At 40.8% G+C, this 11557-nt stretch overlaps 1 protein-coding gene across 1 annotated transcript; it reads left to right on the top strand.

The window, feature by feature from the left end:
• Positions 1–6058: 6058 nt before the first annotated feature.
• On the top strand, positions 6059–10576 carry Tpbg (trophoblast glycoprotein). Its single transcript, XM_074078982.1, has one exon. It carries the CDS (start codon positions 6197–6199, stop codon positions 7457–7459), a length of 1263 nt encoding a protein of 420 aa, XP_073935083.1. The 5' UTR covers positions 6059–6196; the 3' UTR covers positions 7460–10576.
• Positions 10577–11557: the final 981 nt, after the last annotated feature.

The following is an 11557-nucleotide window of genomic DNA, read 5'->3' as shown; positions in this document are numbered from 1 at the left end:
GAATGATGAAAATAGTTTTGAAAACACTGGAGATTGTAAAATAAGAATCACTGCAAATGCCGCAAGTATAATCGCAAGCTGATATTGGTGGGCTACACTGATGACTCAAGTAGATTGAGTAGGATGACTGTCGTGGATAAAGTTTTGGTAATGTTCCAAACAAAACAATAAATATTATTTCCTCAATGAAATTTAGCAGAGCTGAATTTCTGTAAAATTCAGTATGTAATAAAACCATACTGTAAGTATTTGGAGTTTAAATATAAAAATGGATTTGTTCCTAGGACAAAACTTCAGTGTTTCATATATAAGAATGCCTGGATGGACATTTGAAAGTCTTATGGGATACAGAAAAATTCTTCATTGTAAGGAATTGCTCTCTAATTACAGTATTTTTAATATCCCTGGCTACTACCCGTTAAATACTGGGAACTCTCAATTATTACTGACAACCAAAAATACTCCAGAAATATCCAAAATGCCCACTGGGGGCAGTGCCACTCTGTTGAGAACCACTGGTCTTTCTAATTTTTCCTGTCTTGTTAGTCTCTGCCTTAGTTTGACAGTTTGTCACCTCTGACTTGGACCTCCCAACTTTTCTCCCTAGTCTCAGTCCTCTCTGCCTTTTATTCCATGCACATGTGAACATAGCATTCCACTGCTCAAAACCTTCCTAGGTGCCCATCCCTGTAGGGTAAATTAAACTTTTTAGACTAGAAGTCAGTAATCTGATCCACCATTTTTCAAATGTGACCCACACCACTCCCTCCTGTGTGGGCTGTGATTTTTCTCCATGTAGTCTTCAGAACTGAAAAAATTCTGCCTTTTCACCCAAATCATTGTGGATTTTTTGGCAAGTTCTTACTACTACTTCAAAATGCAGCTCAGGAGTTACTACCCAGTGAAACCTTTTCCTGTCATTCTCCCTTCTCCACCCTGAGCTTTGCAACAATCATTTGTTTTGTAAATGTTAGTCAGTTCTCCCATTATACCATAAGCTACCTGAGAGCAAGGAGTTTTGTCCTATCTAATGCATCAAGTAAGTGGAGGCATATAGGGAGGTCATTTGAAAAAAAGCTCTCATTGAATTGAAGACGAGTGGTAATGTTAGCTATTTGGAAAGTTCTGCATATTACTATGCGACTATTTTCATTTGCCTGTCAATATTTTCTCATTCTTGAAGAATCACATATTTCCAGTTAGTTTATTATTTTCAATCTATTGTAGCCTTGGCCTTTTGTTTCTTTTTAAATATTTATTTAACCTCCAATTAACGTTGAAATATCTTTATGATATTTTTCTTTTACTAGCTCCAACCTCCTTGTACTGTTTAATGAGACAAATGTGTCCTTTTTGACCAATTCTCTAGTTTATATTTTTACTTAATTTAGGCTGCATATCTTCATTCTTTGTAAAAGTAACTTAAATCAGCTCATGAGATGTTTTCTTTTTAATCATTAATATTTTTAATAGTTATTTTCCTCCTTCCTTCCTTCCTCTTTCTTTTTCTCCTTTCTCTTTTTTCAAGTTGCTCATTTTAGTTTTAAGTGTTGGTTCATGGTTTTATAAAATATATACTTTACCTTTATTGACTCCCTTGCTAATTTCAGGAAAGGACCAAAATTAACTTGTCTTAAAGAATCTTAGTGTTTGCTCATGCTGCATCTCATGACTTCTCTCTACTCAATACCATAAATGGGTGGCCACAATCAATCATTTTAAAAAAAATATCTACCTTATTCATTGCCTTCCCAGGATTTAGCAGAAGTATTTCAATAATTTAGTAATGACTTCCCCTTTGGGTCATTAGAAGAAAAATGGTTTCTGTAGAAATAATCTTCTAAATAAATGTTAATGTAGAGACATTTTTCTGGAGGCTACAAAGTGACCTACTGAAATACAGTAAATTGGTTCTTGTCGGGACATTCAGATCTTTCCTTTTTTTCAATTTGGAATGGAAGAATAAATGGGGGAAAATGTGTTCTGAAATCCTCTGTCCTGCTTTAGAGCATGTAAATAGCATCACGCACAAAAAATTTCAAGCTGTCAGGAATAAAGAAAGTATGATAATTTAGTATAATTAAATGCTTAAGATAATCAAAATAGAACTGATCCTAGTAATCTTTCTCACTTGGAGGGAACTTCTTTAAAATAAACTAGTTACTGATCTAAATGTCTTCCAATCTTGTTAAAAATTATAGCATGATAATAACACACAATATCGAATATTTTACAATCTAAAGACGAAAGCATATCTGTATTATTGGACATAGAAATATATGTTTTTTAAAAAGAAAGACTGTGAATAATACATACATTCCAATCCCATTCATATATAAAATAGCAAAATACATGCAAAGAGAGATGGGACTGGGAAGATACCCACACCAAACTGCTCTCAGTACTGCACTGGGAAATTATATTTCTGTGTTTGTTTCTGTTACCAGATTATAAGCTACGTTGTTGCCAGGTCAAACACAAAATGTCCAATACACAATATTTTTAGTGTAAGTGTATCCCAAAACATTACATGGAACATAATTATAGCCAAAAATTTGTTAGCATGAAATTCAGATTTAACTGGGTACCCTGTATTTTTATTAGCTAAATCTGCAACTTTACTTGAAGTAGACCTTAAAGTATTCATCCTTGTACTTCTATCACTAATATAGCTACAGAGATAAAACAGGTCATGATAAATGGCAGAAAGGAGTGTAATTAATGAAAGAACAGTAATAACAGGTGGGTTTGTAAAGTATATTGCATATACTATCTCCAATCTCATGAACAAGCCTTAAAGTTTTATTAGTTGTCTTTTTTTTTTTATGGTACTGAAGTTTGAACTCAGGGTCTCACACTTGCTAGGCAGGCACTGTACCACTTGAGCTCTAGCAATCCTATTTTAAAGATTAAGAAGCGTTAAGTATAGGAAAGATAAAACAAGTAAGTGATGGAGCAAGAGATCACCCTGAGTTTCTGGATCTTTATTCAGCAGCCATAACTGGTTGGCAGCTGCAGGAAGATGGAGGGGAATAAGAGGAAACAGAACCAGGCTTGACACTTCTGTTTTACCTATGAAACTGAGTAGGACTTTGTATGAGTACCTTAATCTTGCCTAGAGGTACAATGTGGAATATGAGAGGCAGGCAGATCCGGGCCTGGTTCCCACCTTCTTTTCTTGTTTGAGCAAGTTATATAATTTATTTTCTCATCTGTAAAATGAGAATCTACCTGAGTACTGATATGAAGAGTGATGAAGATAATTTTTTCAAAGTGACCCAAACTGGACTTTGCAAGTAGAAGACACTCAATGCTCATTATTATTAACTCAAAGCCCTAGTTTTTTCATTTGTAAAACAGAATAACAACAACTACAAGACAACAGAATATCTCTATCTTGCCTGAGTTGTTCTGAGGATCAGATGAGAATATGTATTAATTTTTATAGTCTAAAGTGCAGTTTACTTTCCTATCAGAGAATTTGCTCTTTTGATAGATTCGGATTTAAGAACATGCAAGAGCATTACTGCAATTTTTCCATGTAATTAATTTCACTTTAAAAATTATACAGTAAAACTCTTTTGGTGTACAAAGTCCTATGAGTTTTACCATGTATAGATTTATATAACTATCTCCATGACTGGGATCCAGAACACGACTACAGCTTCTGAGAGTCTTTTTTCAAAGTGTTTCACATTCATGTTGCAAAACACTTTTAAAAATAAGAGAAAAGGATCTAGATAAATGTGCTGAAGATGCAAATTAATGAAACTGGGTTTTTGCACAAATCTCTGCAGTTTCCAATCCCTGCAGCTTTTGTCTGGGCCATTTTTCCTGTTGTTTCTGCAGACTACCTCTTTCTACAAAAGTAATCAGCCATAGTTTCAGAATTGGGGCCTTCACACTATAGATAGAAGACACAAAAACAATCTTCAGCATATCTTATTTGAGCCTTTTTATTATACCATATCTTAATTTTTCCAACCGCATTTCTGCTAACTGCCGTTTTCTTTCTAAAATAAAGAAGCCTGAAATATCCCTACCTTCTTACACTTGGGGGGAAATTATTTGATGGGGGGAAGGATATAATGTTTTTGAGAGAGCAATGACAGGGCATTCAGGACCCCAAGTCTTTCCGGTATAACAGATGCTTCTTGTAACCAATCATACTCTTTCGCTTTCCCCAGCCCCATCATCCTGCCACCTTCCTGGGACCCAATAACCTACTTGGGGACAAACTTCTGCTCAGCTTCCCTTACCCTTCATCCCACGCTATGAGCTCTCCAGGCCTAAGTGACTTGCACTGACACACCGCCCCACATCTGGGGGTGCGGGAGATGGGTTGGTCCGCTTTTGGGTGACTCATGTCGTTGCTATTTGCCTTTTGTTTGTAGGGTGCTTTGGCTGCCTCTTTCTTCCCTCTGCTTTTAATTTGGGGAGGAGAAAACCTAATGGATAAAGAATGAGTCTCCTCTCCACTAATCTCCCTCCGTCCCCCAAAGTTAACCCTCTTCACAAAGTTCTGTGACTACCGAAGACGCGCGGGGGCGGCACATGTGGAAATGTATTAACAACGTCTAAATCTGAAGTTGACAGCCCAAGGTAACCACTTGGTGGGGAGACTTTCTGAAGCTCCCTTACAACCGGCTTGGGCTGCGGCTGTACATTTTCAGCACATTTCTGTCTGCTGCTGCCTGTCACGCCTCAATCTACTTCGTCCCTGATAAAGGTGCTCGAAGCGCCAATTCCATGAGATTCGCCAGCGGTTTTGCTCCTGCCCAAGGTAAATACAGTATGCAAAATGTGGAACCACCAATGGATGTCAGGGAGGGGGAAGAGAAAGGGATTCCCTCACCTTTTCCGGCCTGTGGCTCGTTCATTTCTGCCAGGAGGAGGCGCGCAGCCCAGATTCCCTTGCTGTCTTCCTAAATCCCCTCACCTAAGGTTGCCGAGGTTGGCTGCGCAGCCGAAACCTCTCCGGCAGGCCTGACCCTCCCCCGCCCCCCGGCTTGGTTTTTCCCAGCGGTGGAGGTTGGGCCAGGGGCTGGGGTGCGCGGAGAGTCGGCGCCCGCAGCGCGGAGCGGTGAAGTCGCCGACTCTGGTGGAACTCGGTCTGAGTTGGCACTGCAGGCGGCGGGCGCAGAGGTGAGCGGCGGGGAGCCTGCGGCCAGGGCAAGAACTCGGGGCCGGGGCCGCGGCCCCTCCCCATCCTCGGGAGGAAGAGGAAGGTCGGTCGCGACTGCCATCCGGTCTGGCGTCCCACCACTGCTTCCTTGGCAGGCTCCCTACTTCCTTTTGGAGATGACTTGAACCCCCTCTGGGATCCGAGGCTGGGGGCGGGAGGCGGGGGGCGATAGTTGTACGGTCCTCCATTTCCCACTAAACCAAGGAGATACAAAAAGACATCAAAAGACTCCTGTAATCTGAAACTTTCCTCTCATTTTAACCTGGACTGAGTTGGAGAGGTCCGGGCAGGGGCTCAGACGCCGGAAAGCAGGTGGTCGGCGTAGGCGGTGGGAGAACTCGAGTGCGAAGTTTGGCCGGGAAGACGCTGGGGATTAAGTGAGAATTTACAGGCGGGAGGCGAGTGTGATCGAGAGAGGAGGAGGGCGGGAGAATGAAGGGTATATATAGTGCGGGCCAGGGGCGAGGAAGACTTGGCGCCCGGGACTCGGAACCCGCGTCCCTCTCCAGCGTAAGGATGTGCTGTAAGGCTGGGGGAGGCGAGGCACGCGCGGGCGTTCGCGCGGAGGTTTTGGGGACAGAGTGGAACGACTTGGCTCGCCAAAGCCACTTCCTGCACTTGGGGAGCCGCGGCCGCCGCCGCCGCTGCTCCTCACTCTTCTCTCCTGCTTGTCCCAGGTCGCGCATCGGATAGCGAGAGGCGCCAACAAAAGAGGCGAGGAGGTGCCACCCCGGGCGGCGGCAGGAAGAGGAGCTGGTGGAGGAGCGCAGTCCAGCGTCCCGATCCGCCGTGCGTACTTTTGGAGGGAAGGGCTGGGAACCGGCCCCGGGAGGGGGGCGCCGGGTGTCGAGGGGCTTAACCAAGTTCCGGCTTTGGTGTCCCTCCCCCGCTTCCACGAGAGGAAAGTTTTCCTTCAGACGCTTCCGGCCGGCCCGCGCCCTCCGGGCCCAGCCTCCCGAGCCTTCGGAGCGGGCGCAGTCCCAGCCCAGCTCCGGGGAGACGCGAGCCGCGATGCCTGGGGGTTGCTCCCGAGGTCCCGCCGCCGGGGACGGGCGGCTGCGGCTAGCACGGCTGGCGCTGGTCCTCCTGGGCTGGGTCTCCTCATCCTCTCCCATCTCCTCGGCGTCCTCCTCCACCTCCTCGGCGTCGTTCCTGGCCTCGGCGGTGTCAGCTCAGCCTCCGCTGTCCGGCCAGTGTCCCCCGCCCTGTGAGTGTTCCGAGGCGGCGCGCACCGTCAAGTGCGTGAACCGCAACCTGACCGAGGTGCCCGCGGACCTGCCGCCCTACGTGCGCAATCTCTTCCTCACCGGTAACCAGTTGGCCGTGCTCCCCGCCGGCGCCTTCGCCCGCCGGCCGCCGCTGGCAGAGCTGGCCACGCTCAATCTCAGTGGCAGCCACCTGGAGAAGGTGCGCGCCGGCGCCTTCGAACATCTGCCCAGTCTGCGCCAGCTTGACCTCAGCCACAACCCGCTCGCAAATCTCAGCCGCTTCGCGTTCTCAGGCAGCAACGCCAGTACCTCGGGCCCCAGCCCTCTGCAGGAACTGATGCTGAACCACATCGCGCCCCCTGCGACCCAGCAGCAGAATCGGAGCTTCGAGGGCATGGTAGCCGCGGCCCTGCGCGCAGGCCACGCGCTACGCGGCCTCAGGCGCCTGGAGCTAGCCAGCAATAACTTTTTTTTCTTGCCCTGGGACCTACCTGCGTACATGCCGGACCTCAGGCACCTGGATCTGCGTAACAACTCGCTGGTGAGCCTTACCTACATGTCCTTCAGCAACCTGACACATCTAGAAAACCTCCACCTGGAGGACAATGCCCTGAAGGTTCTTCACAATAGCACCTTAGCCGAGTTGCAAGGCCTGACCCATGTCAGTGTGTTCCTGCACAACAATCCCTGGGTCTGCGACTGTCACATGGCGGATATGGTGGCCTGGCTCAAGGAGACAGAGATAGTGCAGGACAAAGCAACGCTCACCTGTACATTCCCAGAAAAAATGAGAAATCGGGGCCTCTTGGAACTCAACAGCTCTGACCTGGACTGTGAGCCTTTCCTCCCTCCATCCCTGCAGACTTCTTATGTCTTTCTGGGTATTGTTTTAGCCTTGATAGGCGCTATTTTCCTCCTGGTCTTGTATTTGAACCGTAAGGGGATTAAAAAGTGGATGCATAACATCAGAGATGCTTGCAGGGATCACATGGAAGGGTATCACTACAGATATGAAATCAATGCGGACCCCAGATTAACAAATCTCAGTTCCAATTCGGATGTCTGAGAAACAAAGAAGACAGAAAAAGGACAACTGTGCATGAGCTTTTCCCCATTACTAGGTTTGCTCTATGTCATCCCTCCACTGTAGACACCATTGACTTTGACTGAAAACAGTGAAAGGGATTTGCCTTCTTGTTATGTAAAGTTGCTTGGTGTGCTCTGTTAATGTAAGATGATGAAAACTGCATAAAGTGGTTTAGCCTCTTCATTTTCTTGGAACTCCCCAACTCATGTGGAGGGATTTTTCAAGTTTCAGCATGACCATGGACTCTCTCTCTTAGTACAGTGCAAGGTGTAGCAAGTGTACCTAAACAGATAGCATTCAACAGAAACTCCTCAACTTTTTTGAGAAAAATACTTTATTCATAAATACCAGTTTTATTCTCATGTACCTAAATTATGGAGAAAACAGTTGCATCCCATAACCTGCCTGCAGATCTTAGCAAGCTCTTAAAAATAACTCCATAGGGCACAGAAGCACCCGCGTTTAAGAGCATGTTTAATGGTTTGCTGTTCTGCATATTACAAAAAATAACTTGCAACTTCAGATAAGTTCTCTGACAAGATAAATTACTTTTTGATTGCAGTTTATATGATACTGTCCTGAGGTTTTTTTTTTTATAAACTGCATAGAGATCCAACAGACTGAATTGTTAAAAAAAAAAAAAAGTCAATAAAGGTTCTTGAAAGAATTATAGTGTGTTCAAGTTTGGTATTTGAAAAAAGGATTAAGGGCAATGATACTGAATGGGGTTGGTTCAGATGATAATGAAGTTAGTAGTTAGCATAGCTGAGGATCAAACTTGAGCAATGTCTTATATAAATAGACTGGAAATAGTTTTGAAATGGTGGATTCTTTCAGAATTTAAATAGAGAGTTCAAATATTTATGTAAATAAACCTCTAATGTTCCCAAAGTTAATGCTATTTGTGAAATGGTTTTGTAGGAGTATTATGAAGTTGGTAGGACACACACACACAGAGGTCACTATGATAAACAGTTGACAGTTTGGGGCCTATTCTAGATTAATGAAGTTAAGAAAGAATGGTATTATTTACTTAACTATAACTCTAAATGAAATTGTCCTATGTGTTCACACTTTTTACAGCAAAGTGTAAAACAAGTATAGTGACAATATATGAAAATGAAGTATCTGAAAGAATATTCTGAAATTAAAGATTTTGAAATACAAATGAGAAGATATTTCTTGAGCTCATAAAGTCAATGGAACTTAGAGTTCTTGAGAATATTGGAAAAGAAAGCATTTAAAATAGAACATACATGGTTGATAGTTTCCCAGAGACCCATGATTGAACTTGAGCTTGAGGAAGTCACCAGAGATAAATGTATCCTTAACTGTCTGAATTAACCATAGGTTCTTATGTTCAGTTCCGTATTTAAGAACTCAAGGACATTGTTTTTTAGTTGAGCTCAATGTAAGTATATATATATATATATTTCTTCTTGAGGAATAAATGGTATTTAGGTATTAGGAGAAGCAATTCTTAACCAATTGACATTGATAGCCATGTTCTCTTTTTCTTTTTTTTTTTGAGTTTATCATCAGTCACTTAAACTGAATAGTAAATTTCAGAAATCGGTCCTCAAAACATTATATTATGTGACTTAAAGTTAGCCATCATTCCCTAAGTGAAAGTAGTGGGGAAACTTGCACCAGTAAGTTTTAGGGACTATTTCCCCTTCAAATTATGTTCTACAATGCTTTGCATTGAAATAAATTTATATTTCCATATTTTTATTAATAAATTAGAATTAGATCATTCATTAGGTTCTACAAATCTTTGTTGATTCCTTTTTTTATCAAATTTAGGAGTTTTCAAAATAGAGTTCAAATATGTGAATCTATTCCTTGTCTAGATTATATAGTATAGTCAAAATATGAAGTTTTAATACTTTTAAGTTTCATATGTATTATTTTATGGAATAGTATTCATTATTTATGAGTTATATTCCTGATCCTATAATTAACTGAGAGAAGGCTAAATATGATGCTTAATATTTCATTAATGTTTTAAATCTCCTGGAATTCATAAACTGGCTGGCTGCCATGATTTCCTAAGAACAATGAAGGTCTGAAACGATGAAAATATCCAGTAAATAAGAGCACATTCTTTAGGAATAAGCTGCTGATGGACTTTAGTTGGTAATTCTACTGCTATTGTAGAAAAAACAAATTATAACGTTGATAGAGCCTCTATTCAGAATGATTATTTCTTTATCAACTGACAATTTAACAGAAGTGGAGCTTCATCTAAGATTCAGGAAAGCAAGTGGGTTCCCCAGTCTACTTTTCTCATCAGCTCCATGAAGCAATGATGCATCTGGTCTAGTGAAGCTGAGTTGTCTCCTATTAGGTAGATGACTTTTTTGAAGGTATGATTTCTACTTCCTCATCCCACTGCTTCTTCCTTTGTATGAACTTCCCAATTTGCCACTCCTTGCTGTTCTTCAAAAATGTGGCAAGAGAAAATTCTTAAATTTTAAATCTTGTTTGACAGCTAACTGATAACTTGTGCTGTCATAATACTCTGAGTATTATACCTAAAGCCCGCCAAACATTCTAAATTCCTTGGAAGATAGGTGCTAAATCCAATATGTGTATGAGAATAGAGGAAACATGAAGTAAAAACAGAAATATTGTGACTTTATTTAAAAATAAAATAATTATTCTTGTTTTAAATACTGTTATTTCCCATGATGTATTATGTTCTAGAACCCTACAAGCAATCCATTTATAAAATTTTATTTTGGTTGATATTTTACTTTATTATGGAGCTTAATTCTTCATGAGAAAGCATCCTTTGTCACAAGTATCATTTGAAGAAAATTGGAAAAATACCTGAAAAAATGTATCCCTTAATTTAAAAAGCTTATTAAAGTGTCCAATAAATTTCCAATAATTTAATGTAGCAAAGTTTCAGTATACTGTAACTATTTGACCGTGAATTGTAACTTCCCCTTCTGTTGTAACTATTCCTTTTGCAGCATTAGTGATTACAATATTAGTTTTGCTGCCAGGGTGTGATTCAGTGGTAAACTATAAAAGTTTATACAGTAGCTGATAGATTTTTGTTACTAAATAAAGACACTTTGAAACACATTTAAGAGATTTTTTTTAAGGAAAAAAACTTACATACTTGCAAGGGTGAAAGGGAAGATTGAGTTGAAATAAATGAGCAAATCACAGTAGTAAATTCTAACATACTGATTGACAGTGTATGTGGATTATGATCATCTAAATATTTAATTAGAAATAATTTATGTCTTCATTTATTGTCTTTTAAAAGTGGCTATAAAAAAGATTCAAATGAACTATGATTGTTTCCTTAGGAATCATTCAACTCTATTCCTTTTGGCCTGATGTTGTAGAACAGGGTTTACCTTATTAAGGACATTAGAGGCTTTGCAACTATTTTGCAGGAGTTCATCTGTCATATCATTTCTGCTTTCCATTTTAATTTTTCCCTAAACAATACACTAAAAGAGACACCATGAAGATTTGCAAGGTTAATAACAATTTAGCACGTTTTCTTCCTGCTCACGTTCATTCAGTCATCCAGCCTTCAGAACACCATAAAGACATTATTAGATAAAATTCAGGCTTCACTTTTACACCTGTACTAGGATTTTTACAAGTAAAGCAAAGAAAGGGAAGGAAAATGTATTTCTAGATAACTTTTGAAAAATACCTTGATAATGTCTTTTAAAAATCTTCAAGCAATACCACAATACTCCACTAGAAATAAGTAATTTGAGAAAATGCATTCTGCACTATCCTGTGAACCTGTCTCCTTCCAGATGGGAAAATCAGCTCCATGAGGATGTTTTCTACAATTATCCGTTTATTCTAAAGGTACTAAAGAGACTTGATTTAAAAACCCAGACTTTTAAAATTCCTGTTTTATCTTAAGACATTTTAGCAGCTCCATCTTTGCAATAGGTTAAAAACACTAGATTAAAAAAAGTTAAATAAATGATTTATACATTTATAAGAATCTGAAACCCTAGTATTTTGAAATCAGAAGGTCTCTTAAACATGTCAGCCCACTTTCCCATTCTACAAATGAGAAACTGATAACTG

The sequence above is a fragment of the Castor canadensis genome, chromosome 1 (assembly GCF_047511655.1).
Source record: "Castor canadensis chromosome 1, mCasCan1.hap1v2, whole genome shotgun sequence".
Taxonomy (NCBI): Eukaryota; Metazoa; Chordata; class Mammalia; order Rodentia; family Castoridae; genus Castor; species Castor canadensis.
Note: the sequence above shows the minus strand (reverse complement) of the source record. Positions and strands in the feature narration are given on the sequence as shown.